We start from the raw sequence: 19,313 nt of genomic DNA, 5'->3' as shown, positions 1-19,313 counted from the left end.
TCCTTATCCATTCGTCTGTTGAAGGGCATCTTGGTTCTTTCCATAGTTTGGCGACCGTGGCCATTGCTGCTATAAACATTGGGGTACACATGGCCCTTCTCTTCACTCCATCTGTATCCTTGGGGTAAATACCTAGGAGTGCAATTGCAGGGTCATAGGGAAGCTCTCTATTTTTAATTTCTTGAGGAATCTCCACACTGTTCTCCAAAGAGGCTGCACCAACTTGCATTCCCACCAACAGTGGAAGAGGGTTCCCCTTTCTCCACATCCTCTCCAACACATGTTGTTTCCTGTTTTGTTAATTTTGGCCATTATAACCAGTGTAAGGTGATATCTCAATGTGGTTTTAATTAGAATCTCCCTAATGGCTAGTGATGATGAACATTTTTTCATGTGTCTGCTAGCCATTTGTATGTCTTGATTGGAGAAATGTCTGTTCATATCTTCTGCCCATTTTTTGATGTTTGCCTGTTTCATGTGTGTTGAGTTTGAGGAGTTCATTATAGATCCTGGATATCAACCTTTTGTCTGTCTTCGATATCAGCCACAGCAACTTCTTTCAAGATATGTTTCCAAAGGCAAAGGAAACAAAAGCGAAAATAAACTTTTGGGACTTCATCAAAATCAAAAGCTTCTACACAGCAAAGGAAACAGTGAAAAAAACAAAGAGGCAACCCACGGAATGGGAGAAGATATTTGCAAATGACAGTACAGACAAAAGGTTGATATCCAGTATCTTTCCGACTTCTGACATGCTATGCACCTGTAGAGGCCAGCAGGTGGGGCTGAGCCCATCTTGGGCCGGAGCAGCTGGACATTCCTTCCATCTAGACTGGTGTTGGCTCCATGTGTTCACGCTCTCTGGGTCCGGGTGCACTGCCTCCCAGGGACTCCCTCCCAGTGTTGTGTTTCTGCTCACAGGTGTGTCTTCAGGGGACTTTCATATCTTACTGATACGTAGTATTAAACTATTAGTAAAGTCGATAGTTTTAAGTGATCCATATTTTATCAGAGAAGAGTATATCATTAAATGTTGCAAGCTGATATTTGTTTTGTATCAGCATACCTGCTAAAGACAGTTAAAGTTTTCCCATTTAACAAAAAAATACATGAATATATTTTAAAAGTCTCACGTATAAACTTCAGTGAAATATGCCTATGTCATGGAGCACAGGTGGCTCAGTCGGTTACGTGTCTGCCTTCGGCTCTGGTTGTGAGCTTGGGGTCCTTGGATGGAGCTCGGTGTCGGGCTCCCTGTTCGGCGGGGGGTCTGCTTCTCTCTCCCTCTCCCTGCTCGTGAGCTCTCTCTCAAATGAATTTTAAAAAAAAATCTTTTTATAAAAGTGCCCGTCATGTTTGATTTAGGGACGGAACACATGCGTCAAGGTAGATTCCATAAAAGCAACAGTTGGCCAAACTTTCTTTGCAACCTTATGTGTAGAATTCTTGCATTTTGCATTTTTTAAGTTTCCTGGTTTGTTCAGTCATTGTGAAGTGAATCTGCACGGTGACGCACGAGGTGACTTCAGGTAGTTATTTGCGAGTGCTTCTCTATAGGCAGTCCTGTTCCCATTCGGCTTGCCGTCATTCCCGGAAAATGAAAAGCCACATTGGACGTGCTCATCATTATGCATTGTCTTCGTGAGGCACAGGTGTCTTGATGTGCCCAGCTCACAAACCTGGTGACAGTCACCTGAGGCTCAGTCACACACTCCCCGGCTCCTGGCTCTTACCCACAATGTCTTCTGCGTACAGGCCAGGTGATAGAACAGACACTGAGTGGAGGGGTCTTCGCAGCCCCTTGGTGCGGTGCCGGTCTGTTAGAGAGGAGCCAGTGCTGTGACCGAGCCCTGAGCACATTTCTCTGAATGGCAGTGGCTCCTCGGCGTGGGCGTCCTGGCCCCTCAGCCTCTTACGAGGGTGCTTCGTATTTGAGCATCTTCACTGAAACGTCATCTACGCCCCATACGGTCCCTGCACTCACACTGTATGTTAGTGTTTTTCGGAGAGTAGAGTTGTTCAGTCATCACCGCAGCCAAATCTAGAACTTTCCATCCTCCCAGAAGAAGCCCCACCCCCATTACCAGTGGCTCCCATCCTCCATCCCAGGCAACTGCAAACCTCTGCTCTGTCTCTGCTTATCTGTTCTCAGTGTTTCATGTAAGTGGAATCATACGGTCTGTGAATGTCTTCTTCCTCTTAGCATAATGTTTTCAAGGGTCACCCATAGTGAAGTACTGTCCTGCCATTCGTTTTTACGGCTAAATAGTTTTCCATTACTGGGATACACTCCATTTTGTCCATTGTTCATTTGCTGATGGACACTGGCTTAATTCCTTTTGGGAGCCGATATGAATAATACTGTTTTGATATTTTATGTACCAATTGGTGTGTAGATACTGTTTTCATCTCTCCTGGGAATGCCTGGGGTGGAGTCATTGGATCACACGGTAACCAGATTTCCTCATTAAGGCACTGCCGGGCTGGAAGGCCAAGGGGCCGCACCATTTTGTGCTTGCGCTGAAGGCTCCGGTTTCCGCATTGTCCTGCTGACGTTTGTTGTTTGGTGTCTTTGTAATTACAGCCAACCCAGGTCGCTTCTCCTATAGGGACGTTTTTTGAAACATATTTAAGAACTTACTGACTGGAAAGTTAGAAACAGAGATACTTCCTGCCATCCTCAAACTGGGTATGGATTTTTTTTTCTGGAAAGAAGACAGACTAGGAAAATAGGACGTCTTACAGGATTTTGAGAAAGGGCCACACGAATCTGGCCAGCGGTGTGTGTGGCCATGCCTGCCTGTTTTGGTTTTGTGTTTGCTCACTTGACTGCACTCCCTGGGATGACCGAGCATTAATGCTGGGAGCCTGGGCGGCCCCACGGACACGACTGGATTCTGGGGGTCAAGGAGAGAAAGAGCCCCACTTACTTTCTGGTTGAGGCTCAACAGGTTTTAGATAAGACTCACACCTTGGCGTGGGAAATTCTTGTGCTCGCTTTTAGCTGAGTCACCATGGAATAATTAGCTGCGATTGTGTTGTTGGCAGGGCTCTGTGCCTTCCCTTTGCTGACACTGCTGAGCTGAGAGCAAGCGCCACCTCTCGTGTCTGTGACATCACGTCCAGTCCTTTGTCCTCCTTGGAACTTAACAAGGCACCTTCACCTATTTTTCCATTCACGCCTCCTAATAACCTGATGATAAAGACATTCTTGTCTCCCCCGGGGAAACTGAGGCTCAGAGAAATTCAATGACTCGCTTAAGATGTTACAGCCATCAAGCTACAAAACTGGTATTCACAACAAATTTTATGCACGAAAGCTCATCAGACTTATGATGTTAATTTTTAAATTGCAACAATTAGAAAAATTTAAATTGGCATACAATAAAGTTGACTTTCTGGTGTATAGTTTTTTGAGTTCTAAGTCACTTGTACATTCATTGATTCACCATAATCAGGATAAAAAAACAGTCTATCACCCCCCCCCCCAAGTTTCTTCATTGTGCTACCCTTTGCTTACCCTGCCCCACCCCTCCACAGGTGTCCATTGATCTGTTCTCCACTGGGGGCTTGACTTTCCCAGATGGTTATGTAAATGTAACCATGCTGTATGTAACCTTTTGAAAGTGAGGTTTTTCACTGACCACATTCACTGACCACATTGAGGTTTTTCACTTTTCCACTGGGTAGGTGTACTGTAGTTTGTGAATTCTCTCACCAGCTGAAGGACATTCTGGATTGTTCCTAGCTCTTTATGATTATGAATAGACCTGCTATAAATACCTTTGAATAGTGCTTTTGTGAACATAGTTCTCATCGGGAATTTTTTTATGGCCTGTGGTCTGTGTGGTCTGTCTCCTGGTCAGTGTTGCCGAATGCTTGAGAGGTGTGTTTTCTGTTGCTGTTGGATGGAATCTTCTCTCAGTGTTAGTCAGACGCAGAGGGCTGATGGGTTGCTTCTTCTGAATCCTTGCTGATTTTGTGTCTGCTTGCTATGTCAAATTGCTAAGAGAGGAGTGAAGTCTTCAACACTGATTTTGTGAGTTTCTGCTTTCAGCTCTCTCAGTTTTTTCTTAATGTATTTTTGGAGCTTCTGTAGCTCGGTGGATTTATGTTAAGAATTATTACGTATTCTTGGTGAATTAATGCTTTTGTCATTGTATGACCTTCCTTTTTATCTCTGCTTATTTTCCTGCTTTTAGCCTGTTCATCATATTTAAAGTGGATTTATTTTAGATAACATATGGTTCAATCTTGTTTTCTTAGTCTATCCTGACAGTCTCTATTAATTACAGTGTTTAGGCCATTTATATTTAATGTAATTCTTCATATGTTTGGATTTAGATTTATCTGTATTTTTCTTCTAAAGGATTTAGACAGTTATATGCTCTATTTGAAATTTTTTCAGCTCTTCAATCTATTTTAAATTTATTTTTGTTTATGGTGTGAGGTAGGGATATCATTTCTTTGTGTGTCTGCCTACACTTGCAGACCAGCAGTATTTATTGAATCTTCCCGTTGATCAGTGCTGCTACTTCAGTCCTTATATCTAGTTTCCTTATATTCATGGATCTGTTTCGGGGCTGTTTTTTCCATTGATGTATTTATAAATCGCTGCCCCCAGCAGTGCCTTCATTGCTACAGTTTTACGACATCTCTTGATGCCTGGTTGGCCAAATCCCTCCCAAACAACTTCCTGACCATTGTTCTCTATGTTCCTGACCCTTTGGTCTTACATATAAATTTTAGAATCAGTGTGTCAACTTTGATCAAAACAAACTGTTTTGAAACTCTGTTGGGATTTTATATTGAGTTTCATTGAATTTATAGACATTTTCAAAAGAGGCAACTTATTTAAAATATTGTCTTCCCACCCTGGAGTATAACGCATTACTGTGTTTATTCTTTATCTTTAACACCATTCTATAAAGCTTCAAAACTATTCTACATAAACATTCTTCAAGCATTTTAAAAAAGATTTATTCCTTTTATCCATTTTGAGTTTATCTTTGTGTACAGTGTAAGAGAATGGTTGAGTTGCATTCTTCTGCATATAGCTGCCCAGTTTTTCCAGCACCATTTATTGAAGAGACTGTCTTTTTTCCACTGTATATTTTTTCCTGTTTTGTCGAAGATTATTTGACCATACAGTTGAGGGTCCATATCTGGGCTCTCTACTCTGTTCCACTGGTCTATGTGTCTGGTTTTATGCCAGTACCATGCTGTCTTGGTGATCACAGCTTTGTAGTAAAGCTTGAAATCAGGTAGCATGATGCCCCCCATTTTATTTTTGTTTTTCAACATTTCCTTAGCGATTTGGGGTCTCTTCTGATTCCATACAAATTTTAGGATTATTTGCTCCACCTCTTTGAAGAATACTGGTGGAATTTTGATCAGAATGGCATTAAAAGTATAGATTGCTCTAGGCAGTATAGACATTTTAACAATGCGCTGCTATTATAAATATTCTTTCTTAAAAATTATTTTGTAACTGTTTCAGTTGATATAGAAGAAAGTTGTTCGTTCTGTGGATGTGTCTTTACCTGCTGTTCAGCAGCCTTTTGAATGTATTTTTCCTCACTTTACAGAATGATTAAACGTTTTATTTTGTAAACTCACCTCCTCTTTCCCGGCCCTCTCTCATCACAATGGTGTGATTTCCGTGAAAGTGAGAGTCACTTTTTTTCGTTGCCGTCCATATTCTCAGAGCCTGGAACAGTGCCTGGCACACAGTGGGGACTCAGCAGACGTTGTATTTGTCAGAGAAAAGTAGCACAGTTCCGAATTCTCAACAGACAAAACAGTGCACACACGCTCGATTGACGCTGGTTCATATGCCCTACCCTCTTTGCCTGGACACCATCGTCCCCTTCCCCGGCAGCTGGACCTGTCCTTCTAAGACTTGCTCCCATCTCGTTCCTCTAGGAAGCTTTCCTGGGTTTTTCTATACTTCGGAAGGGCAGAACTGGAACAAAATAAGACAATATAGAAAAAGCTGGAATTAAAGTAACTATGCTCAGGTGGAGCCTAAAACTTAAGACTATCCAGAGTGACGCAGAGAGATACACAGAGTAAGGACATTGTGGTGGGTACAAAATGCTCCTTTTGGAGGTCAGGGAATGGAATTAATTTGTGAACAATGGACAGAAAGCAGAGACCTGCCAGTACATCACGAGGCTGACAATTAGGAGGAACGGAAACACTGGATCAGGAGGCCCCCACACTCAGTGAGTCAGAAGAAACAGAGGACACAGAAGGGTGATGTTCTGTTGTTCGTGCCCGTGCAGTTTTCTAACTGCTACGTTCTGTGAGTGCAAACAGTATATATCCCAGTCTTTTCTTCCCTGCTTTTAAAAATCACTTCAATTTTCCTCCTCTGATAAATGTCTTACGAATTCCCATTCCTGATGAAAGATTTTGCTGTGATTAAAGATTTCATGAAGTTATGACAAAGGCAGAATAGATCTTCATTCTTGAAAGCTCATTTTTCTGTGAGCCGAGTGAGGAGGCCTTTTGCACGCAGCTGTCAGAGCTAATGAATATTTTCCAAGTGCTAAACCTCTGGGGGAAACACTCCCACTCAGAGAACCTCGAATCAACCAGTGTGAGCCTGCTTTTCTGAGGACACGTGATGTGACTCCTCACAGCGGCGCTCCGCAGAGACGGGAGAGCCGCTCTCTTCCCCGCCCCCACTGCGCACGGGTGCTGCGTGCACCCCTCCAACGGTCGGCGTTTACAGATGCCCCGCGGCCTCTGATGGGGTGATGGGTGTGTGTGCATGGGCACAGGTCTGTGTGCCCACGTCCCTGGCTGGGGCACTGCACGCTTCCCCACCTCAGTTCCCTTCTCTGGACAGAACAGACAGGTTTGGAATATTTGTTTCCAACTACATGGAAAGCACAGGATTTTGAGTTCTAAGTCTGCAGTGTTGGTCACCTTACTGGCGTTGTGGCCATGCGCCAAGCCTCACTCTCCCCACCTGCGCGGGGATCTGGGGAGAGGGCGTCGAGATGAAATGAAGAGCTGGACGCCCCAGCTAACGGGGCTGTTGGCAATCTGCCCTTCCTTTGCTACCAGAAAAGTCTTGAGAAGTAAATTTGAGAATTGAGATGCCCTTGGGAGGGTCATATTCTGAAGACACAGTAAGCTGAGGGAGAACCAGGGCACAGATCCTTTCCGGAGTCTGTGGTCCTCCCTCACTCCAGAATGACCTCTGCGTCTGTGGCTGACTTCCGTGTCTGCTCCAGCGTGGGTACGGCGGTCCCGTCCAGTTCACACACACGTGACTCCTTGCCGTGCGCCCGCTGGGACACATGGCATTCACCACACCTGTGACGGGAGTCTCACAATGGAGACTAAGGCAGACGATGCATGTGCGGTTGGGTTTTGTTCCTCACGAGTAGCTGATGAGTCCGGAGGGGCAGAGGCTCTGGGTGGCCACTTCAACCACTAAAGTTGCCACAGTGTCCCAGACCCCTCTTGGCCCCACTTGGGTCCACAGCCTCAGTGCCCCCAAGCGGGTGCTGAGCTGCTTGGCATCCTGGTCATCTCGGGGCAGGGAGGGACTAGGGACCCTGAGAGGTGACACCTTCTCTTGGGGACAGGTCTTCTTTCTTGGCCTATCCTTACCGGCTAGACCTTGGTTTCAGGGACCTCTCCTGTGGCAGGGGCCCCTGAGCTTGAGTGTATTAGTGTTTACTTTCTGGACCAGAGAAGTCGAAGGAGGGGAGGTGTCAGGAGGGCGGGGGTGAGTAAACCTACAGCGCCTTCACAGCTCCGAAGGGAAGGCTCGTGGCAGGTGCGCACACGCACAGCAGGGATCCGGTTCTGCGCATGCCCGCGCCCGGCACCTGGCTCTGTACCTGCGGACGGCGGCACACACCTGACTCGGTCATGACTCAGACACCAGGTTGGTCGGTCAGCTCTGTGTGCCGCATGCTTTCCCTGGCGGTCCTACTTCCGGGTCCGAGTTCTAGTCCTCACAACCACGAGCCTTGGGCAGCCTTGGTCACCTTCCAGGCCACTTGGTTGGTCAAGGCATGCCAGGCTGTGCACATGTGTCCCCAGGACCAGGGAGGCTTTGATGCCCAAACCCATTTTGCAGACTTCTGTTAGTTCAGAGTGAGCGTCCGGGACACTTTGTGTGCCGTTTTGTCAAATGCACCTCTGCCGTCCTTGAGCGGTAGCAGGTCTTTTGGGAGGAGAAAATGTCTCCATTGTTCTCGTCTGGCTTCCAGAAGATCCTCATTCCTCTCCTGTCTTCTGTGCAGCTCCCGGCAGTGCCACCTGCTCCTGGACGTCTTCAACTCCACGGAGCACGAGCTGACGGTCAGCGCCCGCAGCAACGAGGAGCTCGTCCTGCACGCCGGCGAGTGCCAGCGGTGAGTGTGCCCTCCGTCCACCTGCGGTGCCGCGGTGACCCTCCCTCCGAGACCCCAGAGGGAAGTCAGGTTTGTCTCTCTCTCGGGGGAACCCTGGTCGCGATCAGGGGTCCCGGAAAGATTCTGAAGTGGCTTCAACTTGGAGACAGGTGTGAGGTCAGGGCGAAGCCGAGGGGTGGCCATCTAAGGAACCGGGTGCCTGCTCCGGACCCCCCCCCCCCCCCACCTGCCTCAGGCCCTGAGGCACCTGGGCAAGATGTCACTTTCACTTCTTAAAGCTGTACCTGGGAAGCATTGGCCTTGACTGTGGGGCCTCTATCAGTATCAGTAGGAAGTGCCTGAGAAATTCCACAGTCGGGCAGGCAAGGCTTAGGTCTCGGGGAGGGGGAGGCGCCACCCAAGCCCAGTCCCCAGAGGGCACAGAGGGGGCTCCACTGGGCCCTGGCATGGAGCCAGGCCCTGGGCCATACCTCACAGGAGGTGAGGTGGAAGTGAGAGCCGTCCAGGAGTGAGGCCAGGCCACACGGCGTGCCCCGAAGGCTGCCGGAGTTCCGCTCTGGGGGCCCCTTCCCAGGCCCCCGCCCCCATCGGCCGGGCCTCTCCCCAGACCCACTGCCGTGTCTCCGTGTCCCGCTTGGATATTGGGGCCTGCCCTTTGAGACAGAATGAGCATTGGGATGAGATGTAGGTGCAATACAATTTTTATTTTTAATTGAAAAATACTTCTCACATGGGGAAAATACTTGAGAAAGCAGCACACACGGGTCCCAGACATAAGCCCTTTGTTCACTTTTATCTGCCCCGGATCTCTCTGTCTCGTTCTGCCTGCCTCCTTCCCTTCTCTGCCTTGTCTGTGTCGTTCTCTTATTTTAAGGAAATAAAACGTTTAAAAAAAATAGCTAACATTAACAGAGTCAGTGGGGGAAATGTAATTTTACTCCACACTCACCAGAAGGAATGTCAGAGAACCGCCTGTGGCGAGCGCCGGTGCAGAGGGGAAGGTTCAGGAACCCGCGTGTTTTGGCGGGTAGGTGAGTGCGTGTGGCCGCTTTGAGGAGGGTCTGTGGTTTCTTACAAAACCAAACATACACCTACTCGGTGCCCAGCAGTTCCAACTCCGGTAATTTATTCAGAAAAAGTTTAAATGTTTATCACAAGAAGACCTACACGAGAATGCTCATGGCCAGAAAATAGAATCCAGATGTCCATGACAGGAGACCGGGTAAGCAAAGGTGGCATTTTTTCTGCAATTGGAATGATACTCAGTGACTAAACGCAGCATATCCCTAAAGCCTCAGCAGGGGGGCTCCAGGAACAGAGCCCCACATGAGGGGAGCCTCCCCGAAAAAAGCAGGTACCACGGGACGCCATTCACCCAAGTCCCAGAACGAGCAGCCAACTCGTCTGCCGTGGAAGGAGCAGAGCGTCACTTGCCTCTGGAGAGCTCGGGTGGGCTTCTAACAGGCCGTGGCACGGGGGTATTCTAGGTAAGGTCTCAGGGTACAACTGGGTGTGTGTGTGTGTGTGTGTGTGTGTGTGCTACCCGTGTGTTTACGTTGAGAATTCAACATGTGTGTGCTTGGTTTGTGCATTTCGTTCCAAGTCCGTTTTATATCCAGAGACGAACTGTGCACAAGGATTGAGCTCTAGGCGCGGCTTTGCCCCTGGAGGCCGTGGAGGATGGCCTGACCCCGGCAGTGGTCTCTGGAAGGCTGGACAACTAAGATGACTGACGGACAAGGGACGGGAAGTGGAGGGACGTGCGGAGAAGGCACACGGGCTGTAATGTTAGTGGCGGAGGGCCAGAGAGCGTGTTCCTGGAAGAATTCTTTCAATGCTGGGTTTGACGTTTTTCATAAGCAAGCACCAGGGGAACGCGGCGCTGGGAAAACAGTAAGTGGCAGAGAGCTGAGCCCTCCTCCCCATCTCCCGGCTTCCTCCCCTCCCCACCCTTCTCAGGGGCTTGCGGTCGGAGAGGCGATGGAATCATTCGCACCGTGGTTTGCTACTTCTTTGTCTTTATATCTGCAACCAAACATTATTTTCAGAGTTCTTTTATGACAGGCGGGTCTATATCACATACGTCTTTTAAAAAATATGTCTTTTTATAACTTTAAATCAGCATTATGCTGTGGAGATAAATATATGTCTGGTTCTCTCCTTCCGACTGCTGTTTCTGTTTTGTTGCACGAATACGCTGCTTCATCCCTTTCCGTGCTGATCCGCTCCGAGATGGCTTCACAGTGTTGCCATTTAATGTGATTATTGTTAACGACTCCTGCGAATGTGGGATCGGGCCCCGTGGCCCGTGGTGCAGGACAGCTAGGGTGGAGAGTTGGAAGCTTGAGGCCCTGCGCCTTGGGGGCCTTCCCCCCAGAGATTTCGCTGTCTGGGCCCCTGCAGAGGACTTGCTGAGTGGAGGCACCTGTGCTCCTGCCCACGAGCCACGGAGGCCGAGGCTCAGTGTCCAGCGCCTTGTGCAGGACTGGCTCCTTTTGTAGGGTGCCTGTGTAGCCCCTGGGGTCTCCACTGCTGGCAGGTCTCCAGGCCCTGTGCTGTTCTCCAGATCGTGAAGGAAGCTGCGAGCAGACCCCTCTCTGCCTTTGTCTGATGTGGTTGGAGATCTCAGTGGACTTAAGTCTGGTCGTCTGATGACACCAACGTGAAACCAGTTGTTACAGATTATCAGTCGTCACACTTGGTCTCAGCTGGATCGGTGGCATCGGTGGAAGGCTGGAGGCGTTGGCGGTCCAACTCGCACGCAAGTGATCACAGATTCATCTCGTGCTTCAAGCTTCCTCATTATCGACCTCTCTTCTTAAGTTCTCCGTGCTCCCAGCTCACCCGTTCTTTATTCCTTCATAACACATTCACCCAGTAAATACTGATCCTCGGAGAACTTGCTCTGCGGAGGCTGTGCGGGGCTCCAGGAGTGCCAGGGTGAACAGGGGACCCCCCCAGCCCGGGAGCTGGGTGTGATGAGGGGGACGAGTGTCTCCCATGGCGGGCAACAGCCTGTTGGGGCACCTTATTGGCCTGCGGTGGTACTGGTAAATCAGAAGTCAGCAGTCATCTCTGGCTCTGACCTGCTGTCCCACTAACCGGTGCCGAGTGCCGGGGAGCCCAGTGTTTGTGGGGTCACAGGGACGCACGTCCCTTCCCCTTTTCAAATGTCCCTGGGCTTGCCTGGATCAGGTGAGACACATGCTCTGCCCCTGGAGAGGGCGGCCAGTGCTCATAGACCATGCTGCTGGAGGAAGCAGAGGCGGCTGAACCTTACCTGGCAGCTCCAGGAGGCGTCCTACAGACCCCGGCCACGGATGGCCTTGCTCTGGACGCAGGCCATTTGCTTGGGGCCTGAGACCTTCCCGGAGTCCTGAGCTGAGCCATTCTCCTGCCTCATGCCTTCTGCTGTGGGCAGCCGGCCCCAGCCTGCCTCAGGTGGCACCACTGCTGAAGATGTCTCTGGCTGCTCTGAAGCGGGTGGGGCTGTGCCCCTCGGTGACTCTGGTTTCACCCCCCAACTGTGTGTGCTGTTCCCACTGCTGCTGGGAAACGGGCGGACAGACAGCGCTTGCTGCTGGCGAGGGCGCGGTGTGCTCTGATGAAAGGCTGTGCTCCTGGGACTCGTGTGGCCTTGTTCCGGCTCTTCCCAGCACCCCGGCACCCCTGTGCCTGCAGGCATTTGATTTCCTTTCAAGGATGGTCCCGACTCCAGGAGAGGGACCAGCTCAAGTCCTCTTGGATTACTGGGAAGCCTGCACGGCTCTTCCCCTCCTGGTCGGAAGGGGCAACCTCATTCCACCCGGGACAGGAGCGTGTGCTTCCCAGGCGGAGAAACAGGGAAGGCGGAGTTACCCAGCCCGTGTGTTTGGAAGTGAGGGCCCTTGAGTCCTCGTGCTGCTTTTGCGAGAGGTTTTATCTGCATTTTATGGGTAAGCCCCCGAGCACGGGCAGCACAGCCCCTTGCTAGGCTCCACATCTGTCTGGCTCCTCAGCTCTGCTGGGAATGGTGACTGAAGGTTAAGAACCGACTCCATTCCTCTCCCCTGGCACTGCGTGCAGCCTTCGGCGAGCTGTGACCAGCACTGTGAAGTCCACTGTCAAGTGCGAAGGCCGGCAGAAGGATAGGCGGAGAAGCATCCTGGGTTCTTGGCGTCCATGGTGTTGATGAATTCATTCCCGGAGTGTCGGGCTGGCTCCAGGCCCTGCCAGGAGGGCAGGCGGTGAGCGAAGGTGGGCCTTCTGTGCTGGTGTGGGGCAAACGGGCAGCGGGTGCGCACGGTGAGGGGAGTGGAAAGCACGCGGGGAGGTACCTGGCCCAGGTGGGGTGGAGGCAGCCAGGAAGGCTTCCTGGAGGAAGGGGTGCTGATGTTGAGCAGGACTGAGTAGGAGTGATCTGGGGCTGGTGTACAAGGGGCGGTTGCGGGGTGTGGGGCAGCGTGCCCTCAGGAGTGGCGTGAAAGGGTTCTCGACGGAGTGCTTGTGTTCCTCGCTTGGCAGCTCAGGTGTCAACTTTGTGCCCTTTTGGCCTCTGAGTCAAGAGGTCAGAACTTTCCCAGGGTCATGCAGTGCTGGCCACCGGAGCCCAGGGCCACCTGCCGACCCCTGGGCCTCTCTGCAGGAGCTGTATGCCGCAAAGTCCAGTTTCAAAGGATGACCAAAAACTGTAGAAAGCTTTTATGAGGAAAACGGCATCAACTTTCTTAAGAAAATACAGTGTTGCCCGTGGCAGATTTACTGGGAAATTAAAATGATAATTATTGTGGGGTTTTGTTGTTGTTGTTGTTTTTACTTAATTGTCAAACCACTAAAATCAAATTTCATGACCACCCTCATTTACATATGCATCTTTTTAATCTCTGGTGATAGATGTTATTCTGTGCCTCGAGCTGCCCCATTCTGTTCCGTCCATCACACGGGTGCACGGCCCGTGCCGCGGGCCTGGCAGCCGCGTGTTCGCGCCCCCTCACCTGGGAGGTCGATCGCTGGTGGTCTGCAAGCCCAGCCGCCTGGTTGCGCGCCCCCGAGCGTGGCCTTCACACCCGAGCACACCGCACCTCGGAGGCTCTGGGGCTTGGCCCTGACGCTGTCCCGCTGGCTGGGCGGAGGGGGGCCCTCCGGAGCCGCCCTCCTCTTTCTTACGCCTCTGTGGTGGGGCTGCCGCCTCCCTGATCGCCGTCGTCACTGCTTAGCGGATGAGGGAGTAGGCTCAGAGAGCTCACCCGTGGGGAGCCGGCCAGGGCACCCTCCTCCTCCAGGGCTTTCGGCTGGGGTCGCACGGAAGTCGTCACGGGCACATGGAGGCTGGGGTGGCGATGGCATGGCGAGGCCCCGCGGGATGCCCGTGGCTACTGAGCACTTCACTCTGGGAGCAGGGGACAGTGACGTCCGTGCGCCCTGCCTCCCACTGCGTTGCACGTTCCTGTAGCCCCACGCCTGGAACAGCGCAGACTCAGACTCCTCGTCCCCCCTCAGCCGCCCGGACCCTCATCTGTCCCGTTGAGCTGCTTTGCGTGCTCTGAAGAGCTGCGTGAGGCATCCAGGGAGCCCCTCATTGTTGGCGGCCCGCGCTCGTGCTGGGCACCCCTCCTTATTCATACTTACGGCGCACCCTCCGCCCCGGGTGCCGGAGCCCGCGCCTGGCACGGGCGAGCCTGTGCCCTTGACCTGGGCGGTCCCTCCCACCGTGACTCCGAGTCGGAGGGCTTTGGGGATTTTCTCTTCCAATCTGGAAGGAATATGGGAGAGCCCTTCCGAAGCAGCTTCCAGAAGCGAGGAGAAGGCATCCCGACATGTTCTCGTCCTTCCAGTTGACCGATGGGGAAACTGAGGCTCAGGGCTGTTTAGCAGGCGCTGGGCAGTGATGGTGGAGCCCGGAGTGTTCAGTCCACTGTCCAGAGTGGCCTCCACCACTGCACTCTGCCTGCCTCGTAAGGAGCGGTTCTCAAGTTTCCTAACAGACACGCATTGGCGCTTGAATCGCCGGGAGCCCCTGACAGTCGGTGGGCGGCAGGAACAAAGCATGGAGTGCAGCCTGGAGGAGTCGTCGGGCCGCAGTCAGGGCCTGCGACCAGCAGCTGTGTGCTGACTCAGACGGCGCAGAGAGCCTTCTGTGAGAAAGGGAGAAGACGACGGATGGGATCCATACCCCCCGCAGCTCCGCTTTCCTCAGAACCCTCTGACGTGGGGCCTTTTGTGGGCTTCTGTTCCGTGTTCCTCTCCAGAGTCTCCCTCCTGTGCGGGAGGCCGTCTCCTCCCGCACGCCCCAGCCCGGCCGCGGCGCTCTTGAGTGGCTCTGTCCCGAGGCACAGTGAGCCCAGACCTGGGGCCACCCCAGCCCGTGCCCGGGCCCAGCCACTGGCTGACTCAACTGTCCTGGGCAAAGGGCTTGGCCTTAGCGAACTTCCAAGCGCTTTTCAGTTTTTGTTTCACTTGTGCTTAAATTCCAGTGCAGGGAGCGGACCGTGTAAGGTTGGCTTCGGGAGGTAACGCAGTGATTGAGCACTGCCAACGTCACCCAGGTCCGGACGGGGCCGCCTCCGTCCCCGTCACCCGCTCTGCCACCCCCCACCCACCTCCCTCTGGTAACCATGTTTGTTCTCTATAAATGAGGGTCTGTTTCCTGACTTCTCTCTCTCTCTTCTCTTGGCTCATTTGTTTTTTTTTTTTTCTTTAAAGCCACATATGAGTGAAATCATACAGAATTTGCCTTTCTGACTTGTTTCACTTAGCATGAAGCCTTCTAGCTCCATCCATCGCCCTGCAAATGGCAGGATTTCCTTCTTTTTTATAGCAGAACAATGTCCCATTATGCACACACAGCATCTGTGGTAGACATATGCGTGCGCGCGCGCGCACACACACACACACACACGCCACGTCTTTGTCCATTCATCAGGCGGTGGACACTCGGAATGCTTCCATACTTTGGCTACATAGGTAATGCTGCTGTAAACATCTGGTGGCGGGGGGCGTATATCCCTTAGAATTCGTGTTTTTGTATTCTTTGGGTAAATACCCAGTAGTGTGATTGCTGGGTCGTAGGGTAGCTCTATTTTTAACTTCTTGAGGACCCTCCCACTGTTTTCCAGAGTGGCTGGGCCAGCTCGCCTTCCCACCGGTAGTGCAGGGGCTCCCCTTTCCCACATCCTCGCCAACACCTGTCGCTTCTTACTTTGTTGATTTTAGCCTTTCTACCCCGTGTGAGGGGGGATCTCATTGTGGTTTTGGCTTGTATTTCCGTGACGATGAGGGGTGGTGTGCATCTTTTGATGGGTCTGTTAACTCTCTGGATTTCTTCTTTGCAGAAATATCTGTTCAAAAACTCCATTTTTACATTGGATTATTCATTTTTTTGGCTGTTGGTTTTCTAAGATCTTCGTAGGTGTTGGTTACCCGCCCTTTATCTGGCGTGCCATTTGCAAGCATCCTCTCCCTTCCCTGGGCTGCTTTTTAGTTTTGTTGATTGTTACCTTTTGCTGTGCAGAAGCTTTTTATCTTGATGAAGTCCCGATAGTTTATTTTTGCTGTTTTTTCCCTTGCATCTGGCGACGTGTCTGGGAAGAAGTTACTGCAGCCAAGGCCAAAGAGGTTGCTGCCTGGGTTCTTTTTAGCATTTTTAGTTTTAGATCCAAGCACTTTTCTTTAAAATGGGGCACTAATGCCTGTTATGGGTCGTTACAGATACTGACGTTGAGTCGTGTCTAGGACATGGTGCCCCTGCAACCCACGGCGGGCACGCCCCAGGTGGCAAGTCCTTACTTTTCAGTACGCTTTGTCACACCCTGGGAACGGTCCCCTGGCCTCGCCGCCGTGGCTGGAGCCCGTCTCAGCCATGTGAAGGGCGCGCGCTTCCTTTCTGGGGAGGCTACCAGCCCAGGCTTTGCTGGGGCACTTAGTTGTTCTTTGGACCTTCATGTCCCGGCTTCCCGATGCTGTCTGACGTGCAGGCGGAGTGAGTCCCTCTGTCCGGAGCCCGCAGCCACAGAGACGCTTCCGCGTGAGGAGGTGCTCGCAAGGCACGAGGTGGTAGCCGGGCAGCTGTGCGTGCGGCGTGCACGGGGGACGTTCTGGTGTAGCGGCCATAGGAGGCGTCACCATCCCCAGGGCTGCTGTCCCAGGTAGCTGGTCAGAGTGTCAGTTAGAAGCGGGCACTGTGGGCGTGGAACTGACACTCTGTGCTCTAAGGGGCGCTCGAGCTCTAGGGTCTCGGGGGGAGAAGCATGTTGCTCGGCTGCCCTGGTTGGAACCCGGGGTGGAAGGACATCCGGTCCCTCCTTCCCCCATGTCCCACGTCCTGCTTCCTCCCCTCCGAGGCTTGGAGAGCAGAGCGGACGCCTGCAGGACTCGCACAGATTGCCTTTGCTCCCGATCTCCAGCTACATCTGTCTTGCTCTTCTGCAAGAGTCTCACATGGTGTTAATTTTCTACGGCACGTCTTCACTCCTGCCAGACTAGAGGGCCTCAGGCTGTGCTGCTGCATATTGTAGTTACGGGGACTTGCCTGTCCTCTCCTCGCCTAACCCCACATCTCGGTCTGATGGGTTGGCTGCCTCCAGGACACCAGGATCTGTGACTCTAACACGCGGCCAAGTGCAGGAACCATGGGACCAGACGGTGAAACATTTCTAGCAGTTTGTGTCTTGGTTGTTCTCAAATATCCCCCATCCTTGGCCCAGTGTCCAGCAGTTCGTAGGTGCTCAGGGGACGCTTGGTTGTGAGTGGGTCAGCAGCGGGAAGGCTGCAGGGTCATTGCTAGAGACTCTGCTCTTGGGGTGTCTGAGGTTTTCATTCTCTGGGTGGCTGGCTCCATGATGCAGCCTCAGATGCTGAGGTCGGGGTAGGAAATGCCTTGATCACTTGCTTTCAGTGGAGTCATAAGGGGCTGTGGCGTGTGGTTGCACAGGTGAACCTTGCGTATGTTGTCCTGGCCTGGGGTGGGGGTTGATAATCCCCCCACATTCTACTTGGGAGCTGTGCTAGAGCTGGGGTTCACTGAGAGGAAAGCATGCCCTTTTCTCACTGGTCTACCCAGGGGGAGTGGGCTTTTGCCATGCATCCACCTGAGGGGAGGTGTGTTTGTAACGTACAGAAGGGCACCCCGTGCTCCTCGTAGCCCCGGCCTTGTCCCCTAAAGTGTGACTCTTCTCATTGCGTTAATCTGATGGCAGACCTGTTCCTGTGGGGAAACTTGAGCTTCCCTACAGATCCCTTGTGGGTCCTCGAAGTTGGGGGCTCACCCTCACATCCAAGCTGTGCCATGGTTATTTTAAAAGTAGGTAGAGACAGCCTCACTGTAATGTTTCATTGGAGTCTCTGCAAGTGTCTGGGCGGGGGGTGGGGGGGGTGGGGGTGGCGGTAGGACGTGCATGCCCTGGGACGTGTTCTTCATGCCCAAGGTTTTAAAATCTGTCACAGATAACCTCTGGCTTTCATGCACATTTCCATTCGTACTCCGGCTGGTGCTGTCACAAGAGCTGAGAACCAGACCTAGTGCTTTGGGCCTGGAGCCCAGGATCAGGGCAGACTGCCCACCCCAGTGTGGGGCTCATGGTGGGAATGTGAGGGCAAGGGGCTCATCCCCTAACCAGCCAGTGTGGGGTGGCTGGGGACAGCTTCTCCATGCGAGACTTTCATGGGAGCCTTGGGCCAAGAAGGAGCTGGTGAGGCAAGGGCAAACTGCGTGAGGGGTTGCTTAGGCAGAGGGAATAGCCTGTGACAGCCAGGGGGTCGGGGTCGGGGAGAGCACACGGGGTCCCCAGGCTGGACACCATTCTGAGTTTGAGCTGCAGGCTGGAGAAGAGAGACCAGCGTGAGGCAGGAAGGCACCAGGCCTGTGAGCCGATGCTGGGTTTCTTTCTGGGGGAAAGGGATAGTCATGAGAGCGTTTTAGGTAGGAGAGTGTCTGACTGGTCTCTAGGGAATGTCCGGAAAGGGGTGACAGCTGGTGAGAGCCTGGGTGCTGGTCAGGGGAGGCCATAGTGCCGGCCACTGCGGCTGCCTTTGATGCCACGAGGAGAGGCCAGGTGCCAGAGACGCTCGGCAGGGAGGAGGAGTTGGCAGGATTTGAGGTGTGGGGGTGAGAGGGAAGGGAAGTTTCTAGTTTGGGCAGCTGGGTGGATGGTGTTGCCTTCACTGCCCCGGGGAGTACAGGGCTTGGAGCAGGCTGGGGCAGGTTCCCCAGCGTGCAGAGGCCACAGCCCCAAGGCTGCCTTCCTACAGGCCAGCAAGGCCTGCTGCAACCTTGGCCGAGGAGCCCCGATCGGGAATCGAAGGTCCAGCTTCTGATTGCATCCCAAGAAGATAGAAGTGATAGTGGTGTGAGTGACCTGCACGGCCTGTGGGGAATTGGACCATTTTTAGTCTGCTCTCTGCTGTGAGTGAGGGAATAGGTCTTCTTCTGAGAGGCTGGGAGGTTCAGGCTCTCTCCCGTGTCCTGGGATTTTGTAGAGCCCATGGGGGATCTGAGGCTGAGGGCTGCTGGCTGTCCTGCCCTGATGGGGCTTGCTCTCCAGAACGGCCCAGAGAGCCTTCGGGGGCCCAGAGCAGGGGCGTGGATCCCCTGCGGGGCTCCGGGCACCTGCTCGCTCCACTGGGAACTGCTGGCCCTCAGCTTCCTCAGAAGCCTTCCTGCTCGGCCCCACACAGAGCTTTCTGGCCCAGGATGAGGTGCGAATGCCCTTGGGCTGGAGTAGGAAGAGGTTTAAGAGGCTCATCCGGTCTGCGCCTGGGTGTGGGCCCCCTGGATCGACAGGCCTGAAGCCAGCCCAGGGGCTCCACTCTGGGGTGAGGGTCTCGTGGGAGGCACCCGGCCCAGGAAAATCGCAGCCGCCTTCCTCGGACTGTGGCTTCCGTGACCTTTTTCACGTAACGAGGGAGATACTTCAGAGGGGAGCACTGGCTGGGGACGTGAGTCACAAGGCGGGCTCC

At 52.6% G+C, this 19,313-nt stretch overlaps 1 protein-coding gene across 1 annotated transcript in view; it reads left to right on the top strand.

Moving 5' to 3' along the window:
- Positions 1 to 19,313, top strand: part of TRAPPC9 (trafficking protein particle complex subunit 9) — a 478,436-nt gene that overhangs the window by 313,730 nt on the left and 145,393 nt on the right. Inside the window, exon 18 of the mRNA XM_059395212.1 lies at positions 8,271 to 8,381. Coding sequence (XP_059251195.1) covers positions 8,271 to 8,381 — 111 coding nt within the window. The remainder of the gene's footprint in view (positions 1 to 8,270; positions 8,382 to 19,313) is intronic.

This window comes from Mustela nigripes, chromosome 3, assembly GCF_022355385.1.
Source record: "Mustela nigripes isolate SB6536 chromosome 3, MUSNIG.SB6536, whole genome shotgun sequence".
Classification (NCBI taxonomy): domain Eukaryota; kingdom Metazoa; phylum Chordata; class Mammalia; order Carnivora; family Mustelidae; genus Mustela; species Mustela nigripes.
This window is presented reverse-complemented; position numbering and strand designations above follow the sequence as displayed.